General features: G+C 40.6%; 1 protein-coding gene across 1 annotated transcript; it reads right to left on the bottom strand.

Moving 5' to 3' along the window:
• Window positions 1–5,510: 5,510 nt before the first annotated feature.
• ERCC3 (ERCC excision repair 3, TFIIH core complex helicase subunit) lies at window positions 5,511–25,645 on the bottom strand. The gene is made up of 15 exons (XM_082285353.1): window positions 25,601–25,645; window positions 25,313–25,518; window positions 24,144–24,380; window positions 23,465–23,514; window positions 22,225–22,360; window positions 21,851–22,015; window positions 20,656–20,860; window positions 19,352–19,666; window positions 18,021–18,205; window positions 15,131–15,333; window positions 11,590–11,686; window positions 11,283–11,400; window positions 10,012–10,130; window positions 6,807–6,959; window positions 5,511–6,448 (listed from the first exon to the last, which is right to left on the bottom strand). Exons 1-15 carry the CDS (start codon window positions 25,617–25,619, stop codon window positions 6,314–6,316), a joined length of 2,343 nt encoding a protein of 780 aa, XP_082141479.1. The 5' UTR covers window positions 25,620–25,645; the 3' UTR covers window positions 5,511–6,313.
• Between the last annotated feature and the right edge of the window lie 903 nt (window positions 25,646–26,548).

Genomic DNA, 26,548 nt, shown 5'->3' with positions numbered 1-26,548 from the left:
GTACTTGCTATCACTGAGCTTTTTAAGAACAAGTTTGAGAACATCATCAGGGAACCTCTGGTTTTCCTTCCCACATTTCTATGTAGTGTAGCTATGTTATTTCTTTGATATTTATCTAAAGATGCTTTGAGAGAGACAGTTACACAGATTTTAAAATTATATTAATATTGTAATTTCTAGATTGCTGGAGGGAATATGTGCACCCTTCCTAGAAACTCCTGCTCACAGCTATCAGTATGGTTGATTTTTATTTTTTTTTTTTTAAGTTTGAAATCAAATATGGTTAAGGTAAAGCATCTGCTGCTATTAGTATGCTAGTGAGATAAACTTAGATACATTATGCTGTAAAGGTTACAGTTTTGCAACTGGTAGTAGCTTTCTCTGAGTGTACTTTTTTCCAGTTTCCATATTTGGAATTCTCCATTATTTTCCCCTGTTACCACTTCTCCATGAAAATCATTGTAGGACATACTCTTTCTAGCCAGGATACTTGGAAAAGCTTCAGAAGCTTTATCCCTTAAGGATTTCACCAGAACAGTACCTGCTTTCCTGCTGAGGAATTTCTGGAGGTAGCAGTAGCCCCAGCATAGGAACTGTGTTGTACAACCCCACCTGCACTCAGTTTCTTTTCAGTTTACTTATTGTTAGATTTCTGTTTGTTTGCAATGAAATGGTCTGAAACACAGACTCCATTAAAAAAAACCAGCATGTAAAAACTCAGAGAATCTGCAATTTCAGTGAAGCAGGGAGCTCACCTGGTGCAGCACATAAAACAGCTGCAGGCATTCAGATCTCGTCACTGGCAAACCACAGCAGATTTTTAATACCAGTCAAGCATTCTGTGATTACTGGCTACCAGGTTTCTATGTGCAGCTTACACAATCACAGCAGAGCCAAATTCATGAAAAGATTCTAGCAATCCATTGTGCTATGGCTCCTGAGGAACTGGATGCATTCTCTGCTGTTTGGATAGACTGTTGTTGGGTTTTAATACGGCACTCAACAGTGCAAAGTCTAAAACAGTTTATTTCATTAGTCATATGCAAATATTTATTAATGTGAAAAAAGAAAAACAAAAATTACAGAAAAGCCTAAAAGAAAAAAACCCAGAACCCACCAAAAACCAAAAAAAAAAATTACCCCGACGTAAAAAATTAACTTTGAATAGGATTTTATACCCGGTCTAGTTTTAAAGAAAGAGTGGAATGTGCCATTTGAGAAGAGTCCTGACCCAGGAGTGTCTGTGAGACACCTCCATTACTATTTACCATAATTTTATTACAATGAGCCATTAGTGTTTTATAAGCAAAGCCAAACCACACCATCCTGAAGAATTTCCTGAGTACACTATAGGCAATAGCTGAGTATAACAGAAAGAAGTAAATGAAGAAAGCACAAAGTAGCAATGCATTAATGATGAAAATTACCAAATTACTTTGATATAACAGAAGGATTTAAAGGGGTGTAAAGGTGCCATTATGCAAATCTGTATAGAGCACCTTCCTTGCACAAAGAGAGATGAGTGGATTGACATCCACAGAAACAATTTTTATGTAGTGCAGGTGGTGGACCAGAGGTAGGTCTGATGACCACTGGGCCGAAAATATTATAAATAATAGATATTTCTAGGCAGTTTGCTAGATGGAGTAGAAATTCAGAGCCACTAACAGGTGCAGCTGTGGTGCACTACTAAAACACTGCTCTACAATAATTATCAGTAATACCATAGCAACCCATCAGTGCAGATACAAGTTTTCTAGATAAACTGTACAAAAAGAATACTCAAGACAACAAGAGCCAAATTGCAAGGCAGTTCAATAGCTGAATACAGGAAGGGAATGTTTATGAATGTGAGTGAATACATGTGGGCTACCACAACTTGGAACGTGTAATTAAACCATTTGCTTCTCTTTGCTATGCCAGATCATAATTGTGTGGTTCTGTTTGACTTTCAAATTAGAGTTTTAGTGAACATATGTGCCACTAATGTTCCTGCTTCACATCCTTCACACTTCACATCCTTACTACTGCAGAATCTCAATTGGAGGTCAAACTTGCCAACTGCAGGATGTTCAGTAGTCAACATTATGAGTAAACACCAAAATTTATGTGACAAGATAGATGAAACTGCAATAAGTTTCCTAGAATAGACTTGAAGAAGAGAAAGGAAGAGTGAAGGAAAGGAGCCAACAAACATTTGAAAGAGGAGCAGAGGGTGAAAGGTTTAGAAGGTAACCTAAAGTGGTGGAGGGGTTAGTATTGTCTGGTCCCATTTTCCTCCCAGATATGAACACTTGATACACAGATATGAAGACTTGTTTCAGGTAACAGAAGTCCTGTAGTAGTGCCACAGAATTCCCAGGAATAGTGGTGAGTATAATACCCATTATACAAAACTGCCTTCCAATCCAAAGCAAGCCACCAAACCATAAAGAAGGCAGGAGTTATGCCATCAGCACAAGCCAACCAAAACACATTTATGTGGCTTAAAAGATAAATATTTTCTCCTACTTGTACAACCTCTCGGTACATATATTTATCAGACATCTTAACACTGACTCGGAAACACACTCAGAGTTCTTTAAACAATGACATTTGTCCAAGCCTGTTGGTCCTTAGAGTCTGAAAATATGCTTTATGTAACAAGTCAGTTGGGACTTTTGTTATTTCAAACAAGTTGGAGCACATGTGCCTTCACAGCAGACATGCTTCAGTTTTAGTTAACTTTTGCTATGTTACAGGATCACAGTATAAACTAAATTTGGCTTACTGATAATTTAGACTATGTATTATTTTTGGATAGTATGTCTTCAAATCCACAGTCCCGCTGTTCTCCCAGTCTAGACCCCCTAATGGTCTGATTAATTATACTTTGTTACCTTTGTTTAGTTATTTCTAAATCCAATTTAAACTTGCCCACCTCTTTGGATGAACTCTGACAAAGTTCAGTCAAAGCCCTTTGTGTCAGTAACACTGGTATTCAGAGACAATGGTTACATTATCATCTTACCAGAAATTCTGTTTTCTTAGAATTATTCTCACCTTTTAACAGTCTTGGGCTATATCTGGTTTGTAATAATTTGAACATCATTTTATGATATCCAGTATAATATTGTACTGTATATTTTACATAACTGTTGAGATAGCTACAAGTATAAATAATTTCTAATTTATGGAAGTAAAAGAGATTTGATAGGAGGGATTTAACTTTGCCCAAGTAACACCTTCAGTTAAGACTACACAGACAGGCTCTTCAGAACATTTGCAAATAAAAGCTGAAAAAGGGCTGCATTGTCAGAAATGTAAGCAAAAATTTTCAGTGTAGTTTAAAACTTTTTCACTGAAAAAGCCATACAGTTAGTCATAATTTTTGCCTCTTTTGACTGTCCTCAAATCCATCTTCTGAAAAATCCTTTCAAGTTGTGGAGTTACTTCTTTGGAATTTTAAATGCTTTCTGAATTCTGATTTTTTTTTTTTACTTAAAACAGGACAGATTTGAACTTAACAGGCTAAATACTAATTGAATATTGTAAAGAAATAAGATATTTAAATCAGAACAAGCAATCCAATGCCACTGTGTGCGACTTACTGTTCAACCCTTAATAAAAACCCCATGAATCAACAGTAAAGAATTCAGCTCTACTTGCAGACTTCTCACAGATTTAGATCCTTGCCCTGTGCCTCTTGGGGCATATGACACTAAGTTATACTGAGAACCACTTGCCTTGAAGTCCAGAGTTTTTAAACACAAAGTATGGCATTACAAAAAATGACCATCAGGAGAGCAGAAGGAGCCAGAGAAACAGGAACTGGCTGTAGTTTGGTGCTTTGGTGAGCTGTAACACTGTGAAATTGCCACCCCATCATCACTGTGCCCTTTTAGTCTAGAAGGCCATTTTAATGAGTGACAGCAGCATCCCTCAGGGATTAACATCTTCATTCGGACACTTGCTGGTTTGCCACAAAAAGGAAGGGCACATAAACACAAGCTTCAGTATTGTAGCCTATCAGAAACACAAACAGCAAATATTAAAAAAAGACAATTCCTGAAGAAGATTAAGTTTCCTCAGTATGGAATTCAGACTAAGGAGGTGGCCAGGGAGCAGAGAAAAAGCTTTTCTTCCAACAAGGAAACCTGAATTACATCCAAGAAAATCACACCTCCTCTATCCACAGATTTCCAAGAAATAATTTACTTACCCCTGAGTTCACCTGCCTCTGAGACCACTCATAATCTGAATCACAGTTCTGCCACACTATCTGTTCTTTTATGGACAATTTAGTTTCCTAGAGGGCTGGGACTGCAGATCTGGAGCTGTGACCCTTGGGTGCACTGCCAGAGTGCAGGAGCAGCGAGGGGTCAGCAGTTCCTCAGTGACCAAGCTGCCCGGAAAGCAGAGCTGACTGACCCTGTTATGGTACAGGTGCTGCCATGTGCAGCAGCAACTCAGCTGTAGAGTGAATGTACCAGTCTGCCACTTGCTGCTACAGCCTGGAGTAACAGCAGGCAGCAATTACCATACTTAATCATAGCAAAGTAATGAACTCTGAAGTTTGAATACCAAGATGCTATCACTGATGCATGGAGCCATTTATACCTTGTAGAATTATTATGCTTTACTTGATGCTGAATGTACTGCATCCCACACAGACATTAATTAGAAGAGTGAGATCATTAATCATTATTTACTACACAAGAACTACAGCGCCATCCTAAATCCAGCTACTACTAGTAATTCCACAATTACAGGAATCAGTATTAAGCCATTTGCATTTTTAGAGCTGGTCCAAACTACTATCAGAAGTAAATAGTGCTTTAAACTGGGGAGAGGAAATCAGCACCAGAATACTGCACAATTATCTCTTCTATATAAGCCACTCAAGCACTGCCATGGCTGGTTCCAGGTTGTGAGGCAGAAGACTCAGCACAAGAGAAAGAACCAAGTATTACAGGGTAGGACTCAGAGCCTAAACAAAGTTTAAACTGAAGCAGATCAGTTTACCTGATTCTGATACAGAGACCAAAACCAAGCACCATCTGTTCTCAATTATGCTTCCAATATTTCTAGTCTTGATTTGTGAATTCATGCTAATAAGGAACAGAATTCAGTATTCTTTTGAAGCACATCTGTCATACAACCAGGATGGCTGTACCATGCATGCTCCTTCCAGTATGGTAAAGATTTATATCAACCTATTTTGAACCAACAGAGGTTGTTCCTAAAGCTCTACAATCAGTGAAATAACACCTCTTAATACAACACCAAGCATCATGTTACATTATTAAGTAGATGTTATTTAGAAAGCATTCTTCTGCCACAAACCACCACCATTTCTCCTATAATTTTCTAGAATTATACTGCAGCCTTCATTAAAAAAAACAAACTCAGGAATCTTTCCTTCACACATTCTTCCAACTCACCTTGTGAGAAGTCAAAATGCTTTTTGATTGAGTAATAACTTCTGTGGTGACAGTGCACTGTTTAGCAGTTACGAAGGTTTTATTGCATGGTTAATAAATAGAATATAAATAAAACAGAAAGAGCTTTTATTTGAGCAACTTCTCAACACTAGCAAGAAAAATGAGGAGAAAGAGAACAGAAGTTATTTGTATTTACTACTAATGCTTTCCTTGAGTTTACTTTGGAGACAGAGTCCCTATTTCTTCTTGTCTTCAAACTCTAAAACATTTCTGACCAATCTGTTAGAATTTTAATACAGGTTAAGTCATAAGTATAAATTAGCTCTCGATTTAAAAATATAATGTAAAGTGCTCCTCTTGGGATTTGTTCAGCTCATTGAATGATTTTATTTAAACATTTTGAAAAACAGTATATTGCTGAGCAGACACAATAGTCACATAAATAATATTTCAAATATCACTACAAACTTCATTTACAAAACCTTTTCAGGACTCTTCTGAAAAAGGATCTTCAGCTGTTAAAAATAAAATCTATTAATTACCCTGAAAACCAGACAAGTACTTCTCTTGAACAAAGTGGCCTGTATGCTTCTGCCCTCTGGGGATGAGGAAATGAGGGCATAAGACAAGGAGCCAGTGCCACACAAAAAAATATGTGCTGTGACATATTTGTATCCTAAAGTTTGTAAAAATATTTTCATGGTAAGATTTAGTTCCTTCGTTGCTTTCCCATTCACCTATAAGAGCACATACATTGGTAAGTAAGTGGCTATAGAGATGCATATAAAGAAGTCTTTTAAAGGACCTGTCATAAATTTCAACTCCATCTTTTCAGCTACAGGAACAAAGACATGGATCCACAGTTTCAACAAAACGCCCATGTGAAGATGTCACTTCCGGAAGCGTTTGAAGAGGGGGTGGATGTGTTTGTTTGAAGATGCCTTGCTCCGTGAGGAGTGGTATTCCATGTAAACTGTATCATCTGCTCCGGACATGGAGCTCATGGTGCCTGTACGACGGGACACCTGCAAGTACAAGGAGTGTAAGTACCTGCTTAGTGTGTGATCAGAGGTTTTAAAAGTATTTTCATTGCATATGACTTAAAGAATGACTTCAAAATCTGTAACACTAGATCTGTTACCTTCTTCTTCAAATATGATGGAGAAAGACATGAATTACATGTCTAATTTCTTCCAAGTGCCCAAAAAGTGAATTATTCCAATAGCTAAAGGCTAATGCAGATTAGAAAAATAAACCTGTTCTTTAATGTTTCATAAAGATACCAGGTCATCAATGACAACATCGCATTTAGAATTGGATGGAAGTGAAATGATCCAATTCTGCCCCACCTGTGGTCATCCTTTTCAAAGAATTCTTCATTACCTGAGCTGACTTTGAACCATATTCTCCAGCAACTACTTCCTCCTCAGCATCCAGGTCAGATGCTTGCAGGACTTTCTGGAGAAGCTGCTGCTGTTCTTCTTTGGTTGAAAATGAAAGTTCTTCCTCTTCCATGCCTGCCAGCTTTGTGATTACCTAAGAAACAGAGCACAGTACAAGGTGAGGGTTCTTCCTCCTCACTGTTAGCTATTCAAAGCCAAGACAAGGATTTCTGATTCCATATCCTGTTGGAACTGCCTTCAACTTTTATTAATGGTTAGAACAACTTCACACTACAGATAGCACAGACACATATAAAATCTTGCTAAGTGATGTACATATACATATACACACATCTCTTGTTATATTCTAGCTGGAAATGCAAAAGCCGAACCTTTAGGGGGGGGAAAAATGAAAAAGAAGAAAGAAAAGCTCTGGGGAAAGGATGTCAGCTAAACACTGTTTATACCAGCTTGACCAAGAACCTGACCAAAGCACATATAACTTGGATATGCATTCAGCTTACTGCAAAGTTAGTGTCATGTTGAAGGCTCTAGATTGTCTAGTTTAAGAACCAGCATTTTATATTTAACAAAAATAATCCACTAGCTCTGCAGAGACTGAGAATTTTAGCAAGAAGCATTCAGGACAATGGGGAAAAAAATCCTAACAAACTGAGATGTACAGCTGTTGAGAGACAGTGCAGTAACCTGCAACAGAGCATCAGCAGCAGAGCAAAAGGACTCTTCCAGCTTTTGAGTACATAGACACTGGGTAACTTCAGTTAGGTTTGCTCTCCTTGGAATTCTCAGTAACTCATCTGGTAACTGTGGGTACAGGGCACATGTGACCTACTGGCAATGCAGAGCCATGGGCTCCACCAGCTGACAAACCTCCACTTCTGAAGAACTGAAAAGATCTCAAGCTTCTGTTACAAAGCTTTGCAACAGGCAGCTTACTTTAACTAGAGGTATTTTGAAAACTTCACAAGAATTTTCCCTGTAGTTAAATGCATTCTGTAAGTATATGTTTATACATAACAATCAGTTTTCCCACTGTTCCCAACTTGACAAGGTTTTGAGAAAGACATTCTAATTCAGCCATTGATTATATGTAGTGTTTCCCCTCCTCGTCTTTCCTGCTTACCTCTTGAGTCAATACAATTATAAACTAATTACCTCAGCAGTCTCAGCTGGAGCAGATCACAAAAACACTGTACGTAAAGTTAAAGGTAAAACAAATCCATACTAGTGGCCAAGTACTGCTTTTAAAAAATAGGGTAGGGAAACACTGGAATGAATAGTCAGTGCTGTGAGCTGTTATTTGTGGCAATTTCTAATTTGAAAAAAGGATGTTTTCCTGACAAAATGTCTGAGTCTGAAGAATCCACTCATGGAAGCAATCTGTCCTACATGGCTAAAGGAACACTATGGTCCTCCTTGTTTATTTAGGAGGATATGTGCTATGGTCATCTCAAAAATAAAGAAAAAGAAGTCACAAAAATCAGTTTTAAATTGCATTTGCCTGTTTCCAGCTCTGGTTGCAAAACAGTACTAGCATGACTCATAGAATGGAAAGAATTCCCACTGCATCATCTTTCAAGCTGTCCAACTGATGCCCTGTTTAAAGTTACCACCAATTCTTTAATATACAGAGTTCTTCTGCTACTGGTTTAAAATTCAGCTAACCAAAAAAACCAGCTAGCGGTACACTCCAAGCAGTAAACTGTAGTAAGGCTGATATTTAAGAAGCAAAGACAAGATATGTGGACTTATCAAAAACATATTACTCCAGTTCTCTTTTTGGTGGAAGGCAAAGAATGGAGCTATTAAGAGATGGCAAGAAGAAAGTAAGTCCTAAACAAAAAGTGAAAACTGTTACCCCTTTGAACTAGTAATGAATTTTTAGTTATTTAGCAACACAAACTCTGATGGAGAAGACTTTAGCATTGAAATAACTACCTAAAGAAGAGGTAGAGTCTCCTATTCTTTGATGACTAAGTTTGGCAAACAGAAGAAAATAGATATTCTAATGTTTTGTTTCTGATCTGCAAATAAAGAACATTCCAGTACTGGTCAGCAAAAACGTTGCTCCAGATACTCAGCTGGCCACTTGCACTGCTTTTGTCCCACATTACACCAAAGCTCCTAGGACTAAGAGCTCCTTCCTTGCAAAATGAAATCCCTCTATTTTAACCTCTTAGTTCTAGAATCCAAGGCATTCAAATAAAAGTAAAGGGACTGCTCTCCTCTTTCTGGCTACAGCCACATAGATGCATTTGCTGTAATTATTTGCAGCTTAGTACTGATCTACAACTTTTGTTAGAACATATTCACTACAAAGGGAAACAAAGTTTTCACCTATAAAGACTCTGACATGTCTGTTTCTAAAGAGCTCTTTAATGGACTGCTCTTTCCAGAGCAGTGATTTACTCCAGCCCAGCAGTTCAGGGGGATGTCCTGTACTGGTGCCTCACACAGACAAGCTCTTGAACAGCCTTATTTTTTATTCTTCTCATCAATGCTTCTCATTGGGAGGACTTCAAATCAGAGCAGTAAGCTCCAGTTTTGTAAAGGAATCATTTACCTAAACCCAAGAGCTGTCATGACACTCTGCTGCCTTTAGCAGCCCAACAGATGAGCATATGGGGCAGTCCATGCATTAAAAGAAAAATAAATGAGATACACCATGAAATCTATCATATAGAGGAGCTTTGGTAAAATGAGATGTTATGTTTGGAAGATGACAACATAGTGGAATATTGGTCTGAGACTGGAGCTCTTTGGCACTTATTTGTCACTTCTTAAGTTTTGCAAGTCTAAATTGCTGCTGCCCACTCTGACACACTAACGAGAACACCCAACACTGCTTTATGCAGACTCAGTGTAATAACAAATAATGGGAGGCCTGCACAGATGGACAACAGAACAGCACAAACATAAACCATGAAGGACCATGCACTGCACTCTGCAGGGTGCCTGGTTTGAAGTTAAAACCCCTTTCCAGAAGCTGTACAAAGCTACCTGTACCTGCCCTCACAATAATACAGATAATAAAACAATACCTGAGCAGTTCCACTTGTGAGAAAAAACTTCATTAATGCATTCCACAACTGGAATTCTCAAGTACTGGATTAAATACTAACATTAAACAATATGAAAATTACATTCTTAGGCCCCAAGCATAATAAATAGAAGGGACAAGTTACCTTGAAGCTATAACCTTGATCTACAAGAAATCGTTGCCGTTTTGTTGAATATGCCATTTCCTGAGTGTCTTGGGATACAAGGGAATAAAAAAAGGCATTGTATTCCTCTGCAACCATGCCTAGGAGACAAAAGCACTCAGTGATTAGTTCCACTTGGAACACTGCAACAGAGAACAACAGTGGAATAAATACTGAAAACAGGTGTAATTTAAATTGTCCCCACAAAAACTATTGCATTGTTTAGCTGCACCCAGACCTTGCATAAACTGACACAGCACAGAAACCCCTACTTTGGTGCTCAGTAACTTAAGGATAGGTGAAAAGACAAAAACAGAAAAGGAAATGTAGACTAACACAACCACACAGGTGCTCTAAGAAGAACCTGCTGCTTTATTCTGGTAGGCAAGGTGAAAGATAAAATTGTTTTAAAGTCTATTATGTCAAGAAGAAGTGAAAAGCCAAGAGCAAGGTTGCTGTGCATGTCAAAAAAGCTCAACAGAAAAAGGGAAAGTTTTACCCACGTAAACTAGAATTTGCAATGGTTTTGAATTAAAAAAGTGAGACAAAGATACTTAGCTAAGAATTCATAGGACTATCTGAAGACCAGCATATACCAGGCTGTGTATAAATGATCTTTTTACACTTACAGTCCTAAAGGCCTGTTACCCCGGTAACAGGGTTCTCTTTTAAAATCCAGGGTTTCACCAAGACTTTGTCAATTCACTAGCATGGGTTTTGTTTGCATTTTCAAACAAAGCCTCACCTGTAACAAGCACAAACTGCACATGAAGTGTGTGCAGAGCTTAAGTGTGAATAGAAAGTATTTTAAGAATAATTTTTCTAAACAAAAAAAAATTCCTTTGGCCACGTTTTACAAAAACATACGAGTCAAAAACCAAATCCAATTTTTAAAAGCAAGTAGTCCGCAGTATCAAAAAGCGATTTCTACAGGCTTGCTTGTTAGAGTAATACTATGATTCTTTACAAACAATTTCATGTTGAAGGAAGTATCAAGGAATGAAAAAGTGAGAGAACTGTCAAAGAACAAAAAGTCAGTTTTCTTTCAGCTTTTTTTGTCCTTTGGAAGTTTTCTCATCACTAAATTTACTGACCCAGAAGATGCTTCATTTTCATTCACTGGTATATAGGTATATTCTCTTTGACTAAAACATAATCCAAGGACAGTATAAAGATACTTCATGAGCACCCAGTTTCTCCTGCTCTAGGATACGATGATCCAAGGCCCAGAGCCCAGCCACCACCTCCTTTACCTTTTTTGGCTCTCAGCACCCGTCCCAGTCTTTGAGCCTCCTGCCTTCGTGACCCACCATGGGATGAAATCTGAATGAGAACATTGGCTTCGGGCAGATCGAAGGATGTGTCCCCTACCTGCAACAGAGCAGCACCCTCTGAGCAGTCTTTTATTTCCACATTTCCCCAGCCAACATGAAATACAAAGCACAGCTTTCTTTGTGGGCTGTGATACAAAGATGTCAAATGCACACCATGCATGTGCAGCTGACTCTTAAAGTTCATTCTGAAGATAGGCACAAGGACACAGTGAATGTACTCACTCACCTTGGAAATGAAAATAGTGTTGATTTTTGGATTGTGCTTGAAGTTTTGTAGAATTTGCATTCTTTCCCCTTGTGCAGTAGGACCATAGATATAGGGTCTGAAAAGAACACAACATTTGCAAATTAAATAAATTCAAGATTTCTCACTCATTTCTTATGAGGTACCATGGCAGGGAGTGCAGTACACATTTAAGCAGATATGAAAACAAACCAGATTCTGGTACAGATTTCAGTTTACTTTTAGCTTATTTGGCTCTTCATGGCAGCTTCCCAGGGGTTTGTGGAACCCTCTGCAGCAAGCCAGTCAGGCAGAAAGAAATTCTGACAGTCACAAATGTTTTGCAATTACGTGCACCAATGAAGCTGTGTATCAACAGACTGAATACGTTTGCTAAGCTTACATGAAAGACTGAAGGCAGCTGTTAAAATAAGGAGATTTTTTCTCCTCAAATGTACTGAGTTAGCACACTGATGGCTGCAACCTTTGCTCCCTATTTAAACACTTGAAAATCCAGGTTTCTCTATCAAGGATACACTGGGTGTCACAACCAGGCTGCTGGGTGTTGTTCTGGGAAAATTATTTTTGCTTTTGAAGCTAACCTCTTGCCCCTTCTAATACCTTCTGGGCCTACTGAAATGAGAAAAAGGCCCCAAACATTCCATGAGCAGCTCACAGTGGCATTTCACCTGCCTTTTCTAATGTCTGACAATGAATCACATGGAACATTTAATGTCTCAATCCCAAAGGCTCACACAAACTCTCAGTCACCCACAGACTTCATGAATAACTTGGATGGCTAGAAATTTTCCAGGGTCTGTCTGTTTTATTCCTGCCTAAGCAGAGTTAAAAAACCAAAAAGCTAGAAAGAGCAAAGCCCACACAAAACCAGTCAGATGCATGCAGGATAGCACAGCCACTGCTTTGTCATCTGTTGCACTAATTTTCCAAATGCTGGTTTACCAAGCATCTCCGAACAGTACGAGTGAAGTTTTGCAGTTATTGTTTTGTTCACATTTCCATAAATTATTTCTAACACAAGGTACCAAGCTCAATTTTTTCATTTAGTATTGCACATACATGAATGGTAGCTGAATATAAACATGGCTGTGCACAGGACTAAGGTTTTCTATTCTTATCAACTAATTTCTGTGCACTGGCTCCTCTTGCTTTCTCTACTATCAGCTTTATTCTAGGGTTTTTTACCAAACAATCCTAGTTATCTCTGATTCTCCTCTTTAGTGTATTTAAGCAGGCTTTCAGAAAAAAAGCTAAAAAATGAAAGTGGCAAATGAGTCAACTCTGAAAAAGTACCATCATTATTCAATTAGTAGCATTCAGTAATATTTTAACTGTTATTTTAAATTTCATTTAGTATTTAAATTGTGAAGTTAAATGGCAGATTTAAACTGCACCTACAGCACTTTTGAGCCTTCTTTTTCTTAAGACCACCAAGAAAGCATTCAAACACATTTTGTACTAAGAACAGAATAATCCTCAACTCCTGGCTATCAATCCTTCATTTTAACTTGCCCTGATCCTACTTGACAGTAATTCATTGACACTCCTGAGTACTTTTCTGAATCTAGAACATTGAGTGCTAAATGGATTCTTTTTTTAATGACTCATTTTCCTTACTGCAAAAAGACACTTGAGGGATTTGCAAAGATAGATTCCTCTCCCATTAACTGGCATAACTGACAAAACGACAGAGACACAGTCCTTCAGAAACAGAGGTTTAAACATGTTCCTAACACCAGTAAAACCAGTCAGCACACGAGCTGTGCTATACTGGATGACAGACTCATGACAGAGGGAAAGCTGGCTAAGCAAATTTGAATTCTATGGCCCCAAAAATTGCAATCAAAATAATTCCTGTCATGTGCACGGTCTTTCTCTGACAGTTCCCCACTACCAAGGGCAAGGGGGTTAAGGGAGGAGCCAGCAGAGGCAGCCGGACCGTGGCCACCTCTGCCCCCATCTGGGAGCCCATTCACCCCGCATGCTTCCGTCAGGCCACGAGAAGGGCAGTGGGAGCTGTACTCCTCACGGGCACACAGCCACAGCACTCCTGCTGTACCCGCTGGGCTGCTCTCTCCTCCACATACAGAATTCCTGTCCTGCACAAACTAACAGTTCTCTTTGGTTTAGCCTGCTGACAGCAAACTGATACAAAACTCTCTAGTTTTGTAAAACAAAGGCTCCCTCACCTTTGTCCAGCACTGCAAGCCTCCTCTCTTTCTAATAGTGACAGCTGGATAACCTGGAGCTCCATAAATGATGTGAGAAACACAGAACACACGCCAAAACATAAAAAGGGGCCCCCTACTATTTCTTCAGCTGGTTTTCCTGCCACATTTCCACAGCATCTACACCACTTACAACTGCTGTGCGCTGCAGCATCCCCCCCTCTCCCATCATCACCTGTGCTAAAGACTTTGTCTGTGGTGCACCGAACAGTGCTAGGACATTCCAGAGGCATCATTACAGCTAATCTCGGTCCAGACAAATTAAAAAAATAATGAAAGAGACCATGGATGTTGGAATTCATCCACCACCATTAGCTCTGCTTGCTATTTAATGTCACAGCATGCCAGCACAACACAGCCCTTAAACTGCAGTCAGACCTGATCATGAATTTTGGAAAGTGCAAGGCTTGTTTGTGGTTTTGCTAAGGAGTACTGATGAAATTCCTAGACATGACATCATACACCATCAAAATGCCCCACAGCTTCCAGCAAGCAAGGCATTATTTGGGCTTGTCAAAGAAAGGATGAGGACAGCTTATATGGTTATGTTTCCCAATAATCACTCTATGCCTGACCCTGACAAACTCTCCCTGATCATCCCTCCCCAAATCCTACCAACAGACTGATGCTGACCCCTCATTAAAATCTGTTTGCACAGCCTCCTGTAACTGCACTCATGTTACAGTCATTTAAGGTAACCAAGGAGCTCTAGGGAGAAACATCCTCTAGTTTATTAAACAATTACTGCAGTTCTAGGTAGTGCACTAACACAGCACAGATCCCAAAAAAGCTTGTCTTAGGTTTTTTTTTTTTTTGTCAAGGGTAAGACCTTCTGAGAATCTGAAGAGGGAGGCCCTGGGTCTCAGAACATCTTGAAAGATCCAGAGTGTATATATTTGAAAACCTTTGTCTCTGAGAGACAGGGGAAGCTGCCATCCATTAAAGAAATACTTCTAGTGATATTTCTAAAAGCCCCTCATTTTTCCACTGGCTTTTACTAATACAAATAAAATAACTTAAAATAACATAACATAACATAAAATAAAATACTAGATCTTCCAAAGAAATCTTGGATGTAAACTTTTCTGAAACAAATGCTAAACAGAGACTCTTTTCAAACACTGAAATCATGTCACAGGGCCAATACGGTTCATCCCAAAATAGCCTCTTGAGCTTTTTATGCAGGTGGACTGGAGTTACAGCATTACAAAAAATATCAAAGACTACTGAAAGCTGTGAGATTGCAAGGAAATTGTCATGGAAGGAGGATGCCATCATTGGTAGCAAACACTTACTTCCCAAGTCTGACTGCATATTCCTTCAGTGCAAACACATTGTCAGCAAAGACGATGATTTTGTCATTCCGTCGCTCATGAAACTTAATCAGGAACTGACAGGCTCTGAATTTATTTGGGTTCATGGTGTAGAGCAGTATCCTTTTCTTTGTTTTGATAGCTACATATTCTCTGTAAAATTCAGGAGACATTGGGCACCAGACCTACAATTAGAAAACATACACACAAAGTAATGCTCCATTATTTACTTATTTAATCCCAGTGGGAATTGAAAAGATATTGGGGGATGATCATGCATTAGGACTTCCTGTATAGTGCAGGCCACAGATTTTAACAAAGTAATTTCTGTAGCAAAACAAAAGCTGCCAGTCAGTGAAGTCTCCTGCACTGCTAAAATCTGTTTAACCTCATCAACATTTCAGTGTTATGCTCTGGCATTGAGATCCATGACAGAAATAGACAAGGGGACTGGAGCAAGACTGAAAGATAGTTCCTTTATGTTCACACTTAAATAATGTACTGAATGCTACTACATTTTACAAAGCAGTAATTAAGGGAATGAACTGTCTGTGTAGTCTCCCTTTCACAGCAGTCAAAGCGTTTTCCAATAAAGACTAATTTTCATCCATATTCTGAAAGCTGAGACACATTTTGTCTTCATTACCGAACAAATTCACCCATCTTTCTTCATATACCCACATAGGAGTGACCTTTATTTTAACAGCTACTGAGTCTGGAATATCCAAAACACTAGGATTGACTAGAAGTTTTCAACAGACATCCCTAAGCAGTTCTTTCATTATGTAAATAACTACCACAGTACTTCAGTAAGTCTGGGCTTATTTTTTCTCCTGTAGCATGAAAAAAGAAGACATTATGAAGTTTAAGCCAATGAAATGAGACTGTTGATAATGTATGACACTATCCACAGGGCACATAATTTAGGAAACACTCACTGCTGTACACGTGTTAATCCCTCATGTCCATTACACAATAGAAATTAACAAAATACTGCAGAGAAAAGCCTCTTTCATAACCACCATTCAGCTAAGGAAGTTAACAACAATTTACAGGAGTTTATTTAAACAACATGAATTGTTCTGTACTGATAAGAACTAATTTTTGGTTTCAAAATATTTTGTCCAGTGAGTTAAATGCCAGATGATGCTTTTATTATCCTTTGACTACAATAAAAATAAATCCATGCACTGAATAGGCTCTATTGTTATTGTGTGCTGTCTACATGAAAGACTTAAAACTCTTGAATCAGAAGACAATCACATCAAAGCGACAGTGAGATATGAATACTGAATATTTGACTACAGTAAAAAATTTAATCTATTGCTCAGTGCCTCTCTGAGTACATGGCAAGCCCATGTATTTTGTATTTACACTCTCTTCTGGATTAGGAAATGGGCAAGATCTACTTCTCACCCCAATGATATTTTAATTTTTACATTTTGCAAGACATGCACTCCAATCCAAAGACTTGGTATGGCTGCTCAGAAAGGGATTATTTGTAAATTACAAAACACTGAAAGAACAAGTGAAGAACAGGCTTGTTGTCTGTTTTTAAACTTTGTGTAACTTTTTAAACTGTGATGCTCATTCTCTTTTAGAGCAGCGAAAGAGCAGCACCTGCAACAACCATGACCTGCCCTATGAGACATCAGCACTGCTCTCTCTGGCCACGTGGAAAGAACTGCTCTTAAAGAGTGAGCCAGACACCTCTCCTGGCTGTGGGGAATAAGCCAAGTGATGCTACTCCTTGACATGTGCCAAGAAAATCCAAACAAATCTGCAAAGCAGTTGTGCACGTAATGGACTCATCATTTATCAGTCATCAATACTGGGCTTTTTTATTCTTTGCTTTTGGTAGAGCCATCAAATGTTAGTTCAAAACACTGGCCCTAAGGAATATAAACTTGCAGAATTTTCCCATCATTCAGTACAAAAGGTAGCCCATGCTTCATTTTTCAATGACTAAAGGGCAGTTCAGGGACTGAGAATTATACTTGCATGGCAGAACTAACCAAAGTGTCTAAATGCAAACCTGAATTTGAGGACTGGTTACTCTCCCTTCAAAGGTTATTTTCTAGGTGCCTTTCACTTGCATTCTATGAGTTCAAAACAGTGGGGTTTTTCCTTTCTACAACCTCCAGTTTGCACAGTGGTCAAAAGGAGAACAGCTGACCTGCATCTGCATCTGTTATTCCAGTACCACAGCTAGGGAAAATTGCATGGAATTACCAAGACAGGCTTAAAATAAACCACCATATAAATAAACACCATAAACATCACAACAACAAAGACAAAAAAAACCCCCAAACCAGCAAACAAAGACAGAAAATCCCCACAAACAATGGAGATGAAAAACCCCAAACAGAAAAGAAACTTTTGTAAAACTCTACTGTAACACACTGCAGCTGCTAAAACTACTTCCATTCAAGAGACCAGACAAGTTCATGAAAAAGCAATCCACTAATGCTTACACGGAAACCTTGTAAATAACAGAGAGCCTGGAGAAATTTATACTCTTCCCTAGGTATCTTCCATGTGAATTACCAGAGACAATACATTGTGTTAGACTTTCCATCTGACCCAGAAAGATTACTTTAACTTTCGAATGTGCCTGTGTGAAACCAGATTTGCCTCTCACCCCTATGCTGGAAAGAACAGAGGTCACACCATTAAACTGGAAAGAATGGTGAGATCCAGTCCTATGTTTTCAGGTTTCATCCTCATATGTTCAGGCTTGAAATAAAGAGGTGTTTTCTTACAGTTTTTAAAATTCCTGCTATCATTCTTTGTTTTAAGAGCTGCAAGAATTTTTCTCAAAGTTATAAGCATACTAAATAAACACTAATAGTACCAAAAAGCAGAGCATCACCTCAGCACACTGGACTTTAGCAATGTAGCCACTGTTCTGCAGCTCCATCCAGTTGGCTTCATAGAGCTTTGGTCCAATCAGGAAGTTCAGGTCAACAATTTTATCATCTTCTCTGACCAGGGTAGCAGTCAGCCCCAGCTTACAGTGAGCTTGTACAATAGTGAGCACACGTCTGAACATTTTTGCTAAGAAATCCAAGACAAATTTTTTGTTAGCTTTCCTGAATGGTTTTAGAAGATAAATACTGCAACTTTAAAAGACATTTTCATCAACTCCTGAACATAAGGCAAGCACAGCATTTGGAAATTGTACCCCATTCCACATACACTCCTAACAAATCTGTGTTACAGCAAAACTTCACCGTGATTACAGCTTTAGTTTGCATCGTCAAATGTACTCTGAAAATCTCAGTAAACCTTCTGGCATCTTTATTATTTCCCATTCCCCAAGAGAAAATTAATATATTCAGAGATTACATGGCTTGGTTTAGGTCTGTATTATTTCCTGGAAAGAACTATGACACAAGGACTCTTGGCTGACTGCCACATTCAGGACTGGCAGGATATAGCAGAATTATTCATCTTTAGTATTGCTAGAGATCACAGAGGAGTTGCTATACCTTCATTTCTATAAAACCAAGTAAGAACAAAAGTGACAGAACAGTGCCAGCACTGTGCTACTTTGACAAAATGGCAATTAATCATCAAGGTCCATTTCTGAAATCCATTACTTCTGTAGACACCAAATTATATTCAAATGAGAATAAGGCAGAACTGCTAACAGAATCCTGGGTGGTATTTTTATCCAGGATCATTCCACAGACACTTTAATACTACATTATTACTTTCCAGTAGTATAGATATCAATTACGTTGCAATTTCAAGGACAACAGCTATTTCTGGATGACAATCATTACGGTCACTCATAAATATTAAAAGCTGGCCTGCAGTGCCACTGCATGAAAGAGAAGGCGGCAGATGAATTCCTCTCCTGTTCAAATATGTCTGCAGCAAAATTATGCAAATGTAATTCAGGTATTTTAAGAGCACTTTATCAACCCACACGGAGGAACTTGTACTTTACACTGCCATTACAAAAACACAGTGTCTAATTTGAAGGATTTCAGAAAACTAGTGGTCTGCTAAACTATGCAGTATTGAGGGGAAAAAAAAGAAGTAGAACAAGGCAGTTTACTTGTCTCAAAACCCTGAACCATGGGTTTACTTACTCCACTAATCATGAGAAGAACAGCAAAAAAACACCACTTCTAAAAGAACAGAGAGACATCAACAATGCGTGCAACGTGGAAGGTTTGCACGCCCTTTCCTTACCAGGAATGGTATGGACTTCATCCAGTATCATAAGGCCCCACTCTTGACTTTTAAGCCACTCCATTACTCTTTCTGCTTCCCAGGACCTTTTGGTCGTGTGCCCCAACATGGAATACGTGCTGATGGCAACAGAACAGCCAATGGGCTTGTCTTTGGCATCAGACGTGAAGCGACAGATCTGGCTGTCGTCGATGGTGGACCACATCTTGAACTGGGCCTTCCACTGCTCCACAGACACCGCAGAGTTCCCCAGCACCAGGCACCGCTTGCGCACAGTGCACGCAGCCGTCACTCCCACCAGAGACTTGCCAGCACCTGCAGGGCAGGAGGAGTGACACTCATTAGCCATCTCTCAGACACCACTGGAGTAGGAGGAAAACAAAACAAAAAAACAAAGGAGAATTGTGAGAGAATATGAAATCATGTAAGGGCAAATTCTTCACTGTTTCTCTGCTACAATAGCCTTAAAGAGATCAAGTATTTGCTTCTTAAAAAACAGCTGGATTGTCTACTAAACACAACTGTATTTCCTCAAGAAAATAACTGTAAACAATGGCTTTGACAATTAGAAGTAACCATTTTAATGCTCTTTAATTTCAAAAGAATGTTAAATTACAGTTGGCTACAGAAAGCTTTCCTAAGGGCAATCTATTCCTCTGTCCCTGCCAGTTATGCACATTCCCCTACAAAGCAAGTCTGTAAATCTTCCCATCCTTCACACGCCAGCACCCCTTACGCACTCTCAGGCCCTCGCCATATCCCATGTGCTTTCCCCTCCCCCAATACTGAGAGCACTGGCACACAATCTCCTGTTTGCTCGTTTTTTCCCCGTTTTCTGTAGATTGCCTCAGTCTGCATGTTTCTCATTTCTTCCTCAAACTCCCCTGCCCGGCACTTGTGCACACAAGCTCTTTTCTTCCTTGGACGCCCCTTTATGCCACCTTTGTATTGCCAGCTCCCTGCAATTTCCCTATTCCCAACCAAGGAACAAATTCCACTGCCAACAGCTTTACATTTCACGGGAAGATGAGCAGAGGTGGCAGAGGGCACAGTGGAAGCACAACTGGCAATGTGAAGGTACCACAGCTGCTCCCCAGCCCCTGCCGGGACACCGACAGCTCTGCAACCCAGCTCTCCCTCAGCACAGCCTCGCCACCTGCTCACTAAAACCCACCAGGACTCTGCACACTGCGACCAAAACAGTCCCTGCTGCTGTGTGAAATCCAGGCAGCTGTCATCTTTGGAATTCACTTTACTACAAGCAAATAAAGAACAAGTTGTCTAAGCACCAACACAAAACTTACCACATGGCAAGACAATAACACCAGACCTGGCTCGTCCATTCCCAAACATCTTCCTTAGGCTTTTCTCTTGATAGGGCCTGAGGACAGCAGTAGGTTTCAGATCTATATTAATATCAGGATTCACAGAATCATTTCTGAAATCATATTCTGCCAGCAAGGGGTACTCCAAATGGATACAACGCTTCTGAAGTTCTTCAATCATCTCCTGAAGAGGAAACAAAGCTTCAGTTAATAAATTCTCCACATCTGAATTAAGTTCTTTTTCCCTAAAAACAACTATGTTATATAGTACCAAGTGAAATTGCATTATTTTTTATGCTTATGAAGTCTGCAAGAGCTAAGGTTTACTCCGGAAACTTTACCTGTGATCAGCCCACCCCCTAAACATTTTAAACAACAGTTAATATTAGAGAGGGCTCTTCAGGGAGATGGAAGAACACAACACATTCAGCTCAGATTATTGCTTACCTGGCAATGACTAAGCTACAGCTTGAAGTCCTGCAACGAAGAGCTCAGTAACAGACACAAAAGGTTCTCTATATTACACAAAGTTGCACATCTGTTACCTTAAAAACATCCATACCCTGTATGGAAGTTATTCCAAGACAATGACAGGCTGAATCAATCACCAAGAGGTTGTTGGTCTGCACTGGCTTTTTTTCAAATAAAAAAAACAGCTACTAAGTTGTCCTTTTTTAAATTCCTTTTTCCCCTCCTAAGGCATCGTTAGAATCACTTACTCCAAAAACAACTTGAGAAATTCTATAGAAGCTCTCTGAAGGTCAAGCAAGGACTGTGCTACAACCTCCAGCTCCCTTTCTCAAGTGATGAACTTGGAACCACCAAGAAAGAGTTCCTTCTGCAACCACAAATTACAAAACAAAAGCAAAAGGGGAAAAAAAAGCTCTCTGAAAGCAGCACTCCACTGAATTCTCAGTTGTCTTGCACTAACTAATAGTCAGCCACATTTGACGGGAACCTCCCTGAGTCCCTGGAGCCTCTCTGGCCTGTGAGCATCGTGCTTTGCAGGCTGGGAAGGAACAATGCCCAGCCTACCACCCTATAAGATTCTAAATTTTGGAAGGTAAAAGGAAATAAATGTTAATGACTTCCAAGGATCTCCCCTACCAAACTAAGAGCCACAGTACTTCCTAGTAAGTTCTCATGCTTATGTCCTTCTGTGCAATATTCATACCTGCTTGACTTCAAAGGACACCGTCTGCGTTTCCTCCTCTTCCTCCTCATCTTTGTCCATCTGTTCATAAAACTCAAATAAGTCAGCTGGGACGTCTGGCTTATTCTGAGCATCTGTTCCCTGTGAAGTTGATGGACCAAGGCCACCTTCACTGGATTTGGAAATCTGAAATAGAGGAACATCAATTTTCATGAAAGGTTTCATTAGAGACACACTTGGGCTCCCCTCTTCCCCCCAGATTTGGGCTCATTAAAGTTTGTTGCTGGCAGAAAGAAGCTGATACAAAAAGCAAACAATAACCAGTCCAAACTACTCAAGAGTCACTGCGGTTACCTCCAGTCACTGCAGTAATTTCAGAATATGACTGGACATACCGCTGATTTACTTGTGAATGTCTCTGTAATGAGCTCTGTCTCTTCACCCTCAGCATTTCTCAGGCGGCATTCTTTAATCACATGGTCTTGCAGAAGCTGCTGAATGACATCAGGGTGGGTACTTTCCACAAAATACCTAAAATTAAAGAATAAAAGAAAGCATTTTTATGAACTCATCAACTGAATAACTCACAGGAATAGTGGCATAGATGATTCAATGCACAGCTGTCCCAGATCACTCTCAAGCATCCAATCTTGGGGTGCTAATTTAAAAATAAAGACATTATGGCAACCTAAACGTTTAAAAGATGCCTCATACCAAAAGCATCATGTACTGTGCAGTTATCCATCCATCTTGCTCAAATACTCTCTAACATAACACCAGTGGCGAAACTCCAGCAAAACTGCCTACACGGATTTCTCACATACAGGTCTCAGTTGTGACATGCAAGTGAAGTAAATTGTTTTGAAGCTGAACTGAGGCAAGTTTGTGAAAATGTTGCATCTGGTGTTTTCAAGTCCTGTCCACAGCACCAAAAAAGCCCAAAAGACAAAACCCCAAACTTCCAAAACACAAACCACCTAAAAACTTAGAACTAGTGCATTCTGGGAATTCCTCAATGATGATGCTGGTTGGAGATCATAGTTAAAATATGAGGCTTCATATTTTACTTCTCCAGGCCCCTTCCAGCATTATCCTCTAGCTTTAAAACAAATCAGATTCAATCCAGACACAAGCACCCACCTCTTGTCACTGGATTTGCTTATCTTTCCTGAATAACAGAACACATGTCAGAATACACAAGACTGCAGGACAGCTGTGGAAAGCTTCTCTAAAAGGAAGGAAGGAAGGAAGGACGGAAGGAAGGACGGAAGGAAGGACGGAAGGAAGGACGGAAGGAAGGACGGAAGGAAGGACGGAAGGAAGGACGGAAGGAAACAATTATTTGAAAACCCCAAGGACATATTGCAAATCCAAGCAATAAAGAAACAAGCTACAATATCAAATTTGCAAACTACTTTTAAGAATGTGATGACAACCAGCACTAGCTCAGGACAGCCAAACACAATTCACCAGCTAATGTATTAAATACTTCCAAAAGCTGTAAAAGTGATACCTGGGAGCTGTTACACTCAGCTGGCAGCTGTGAGACTCCAGAGCTCCTGAGAGCACTCACTCACGCACAAGTGTGCACTTGGAGGGCTTCCTGCCACAAGAGCTAAGGAAGAAGCCACCTACCTGTTATGTTTCAGAACCAGCTTCACCTTCCCGTAGCTGACGGTACACAGCTACAAGCAAAGAGAGCAATCATTAGGAACATGCAAAAGAGAGATTCCATATTTAGGACCAAACACTGCAATGGCTTTAGGTCTTTATGAGGAAACACCATGCCACAAAACATTTACTTGCAATGCTGGTATGCTCATGGAACAAACCTGAAAAGGCATTTTCAAAAGACACTCACATCATCTCATGCAGGAGATCAGGCACAGATATTCACTTTTTATACCTCATTTCAATCTACTTCCAGGACTGTGAGAGCACACTTGCAGGATAAGGCAGGCTGTCTTATAGTGCCCCACTATTACAGACTGTTTCCCACATTCTCAGTTATCCTTCAGGGCAAATCTGAGGAAACTTTCCCCATGTACAAGTCATACTGGCTTAAAGTATCTGCAAAGACACTTTAATGGACTTTTAAAAATAAATCCTACACAGGATACATTATGAAAACAATGCAGCAATATGCCATGCAAAAAGACAGGAAAAAAAAAGTTCTCTTGAAACAGTAACAGAAGAATAAGGCAGTTAAAAACGATGAATGATCAAAAAATAATAAATCAATTAGGCAGGGGCAGCAGGAAATGAATTCATTAGTAGCAACAGATGTATTTCCAATGCCATAAAATAGCCTTACCTTAATAAACTGAATTATTCCATCTGGGACACCAGTCTTGCTGAGTTTCTGCAAATACTCAGTGATGTCACTTGTCTGCAAGCCCACACTCACGGCAGCGTACAGGGAGTAGGCAGTCAGCTTGTACTCATGGATGTGGGTGGGTCTGCACACAGGCTCAGCAATGGCAACTAGAAAGTCCTGTGCGTATTTGTAAACTGGAGAAAAGGCTTCCAGAAATATATGGCCATCGGGAGCCTGCAGAAATAAAAAGAAATGCTGAAAGCACAACAGTGCTAGTTGAACTGAATCTTATAATGAAGTTACAAGAAAAAGAATAAACATGTAACTTTTGTCTTCTGAAATGGTCCAGGCATGTCCCAGGCATTGTCTGTGTCCCTTCCACGGCACTATGAATAAATCACACCTAGATCGATAAAGGCTTTTCCAGACTAACACGCTGGGGTATTTCTCCTTTTTTAATGCTAAACAAATTGCTTGTGTAGAGGTAAGCTTCCAGCCCCATTTGCCTGAACAACATAACTCCTTGCTCATTTTATGGTGAGTGAATGAATGAATGAATGAATGATAGCACTTGGGTGTCAGCACTAGGTGCCTGTACAGCACTCAGTGACAGGCACCCTGCAGACGCTGGCTGGGCAACCATCTCTTCCCTTGATGCTGCACCACTCGCCAGGCCTTGGGAAAGTTTACTGACGTCCCTTTCAAAGGGCAGAGAAAACAAACGGCTCCAGTTACAGAAGATGAGACCAGCCTGTCTTAAAGCGGTTTCACTCCAACATACAAACCCCGCTGCAGTGTCACTGCGCTGACAGATCCCTCTCGTGTCATCAGCTAACGCGCTGCTCTACAGCCCTCCCTGAGACGCGTGCCGGAGATGCTCCTGTACTCTGCCCGGTCCGCAGCGCACCCGCGACAGCGGGGGCCCCGCGGGGAGGCTGTTGAGGCTGGAGCAATTCCCTGGGCATTCCCGATGCTCCCGTCTCGGCAGCACAGGCGCCCAGGGGACGCACCCGCCCCGAACCGCAGCAAATCCCGCTCCAATGCGACCCCGCGGCTCTCCACCCGCACACCCCGGCCCGCCCTGCGCGTCCCCGCCTGACGCCGCAGCAGTCCCGGCTTCTCCACGAGAGAAGCCCCGCCCGGCCCCGCCGCCCCCGCGCACGCACCACCCAGAGCGGCCGCGAGCTGTGGTCGGCCTTCAGGGGCATCTGCAGCCGGTAGTCCTTGGCGCCGTACTCGTCCACCTTGGTGCCGCTCTCCTCCACCTGCTTCCCCGCCGCCGACGGCACCGCCTCCTGCGGCTCCTTCCCGGCACCTTCGTCCTCATCGTCTTCGTCGTCATCGTAATGGCGCTTCTTGGACTTCTTCTTATCTGGGAGCAGAGCGGGAGCTGTGACGAGCCCCCGCCCAGGGTCCCCCCGCCCCGGCCCGCGCCGCCTCCCGGCCCCGCTCACCCCGCTCCTTCCTGCCCATGGCCGCCGCGCGCCGCGCTGCGCCCGCCCGAGCGTCACTTCCGCAGGGCCGGGCCGCGAGGGGCGGGAGGAGACACCGTCGGCTTTCTGTTCCCGGGGCCACCCCCGCCGCGGGGAGACGCGCGGGCGGGCAGGGGCGGGACCTCGGGAACGGGAGGCAGCCGCACCTCGGGCCACGCCCGGAGCAGCGGGAAATGAGCAAAAATAATTAAAAATTAGTAAAAGGAATTGAACAGACTTCCGGAAAGCGGACTGTAAATAACAATAAAAAAGCCAACCCGGAACTGAGGTACGAGAGTGACATTGCGCAGTATTCTGAAGTGCAGAATTCTTAAAAGAGAAATCACACTGTTGTCCCTACAGAGTGTTTTAATATATTTCTAAGTACAATTCGTGTCTGATTTTGGAAATACAAATACATTTCGAATGGTTAAAAACAAAAATTAAAAAAATATTTTGAACATCAGCCAGCTGAAAATATATTTATCTAGTAAATCATCTCTCAAAGCCTTTATATATTTAATTATTCTAACTAAACATAGTACCCTTAAAAAACAAGTTCATAAAAATGTAGAAATGAAATTGTGGAATAAGATTACTGGGATATATACACACACACATTCAATGCATACACAGAATTACAAGGCAGGGTTGGTTGGTTGGTTTATAAGTTTGGAAGGTTGATGACAACGGAACTTGCAAGCAATGCCCAACTCCTGAGTTCCTCAACCATGATAACCATAAGCTAATTTTTTAATTGTTTTTATCTTTTTTTTATACACAAGATATTCCATGTAAAGCAGCAACAGCAGTGCAGTTACTGGTAGCAACATCTCAAAAGTAATAAAAAACCCCATACATCCAGACAGTAGTACATTGCACACACACGTGATTCTCATACACCCATCGACAACTGGTCAGAGTATTAAA

This window comes from Coloeus monedula, assembly GCF_965178545.1.
Source record: "Coloeus monedula genome assembly, chromosome: 7".
In the NCBI taxonomy this organism is placed as follows: domain Eukaryota; kingdom Metazoa; phylum Chordata; class Aves; order Passeriformes; family Corvidae; genus Coloeus; species Coloeus monedula.
This window is presented reverse-complemented; position numbering and strand designations above follow the sequence as displayed.

Excerpts from the sequence above, each read along its gene's own strand:
- ERCC3 (XM_082285353.1), bottom strand. Across the intron at positions 22,361-23,464 it reads CTGGTTCTGAAACATAACAG|GTATTTTGTGGAAAGTACCC; the intron begins GTAGGTGGCTTC and ends CTTTAATTTTAG. Across the intron at positions 6,960-10,011 it reads ATCAAGGTTATAGCTTCAAG|GTAATCACAAAGCTGGCAGG; the intron begins GTAACTTGTCCC and ends TCTGTTTCTTAG.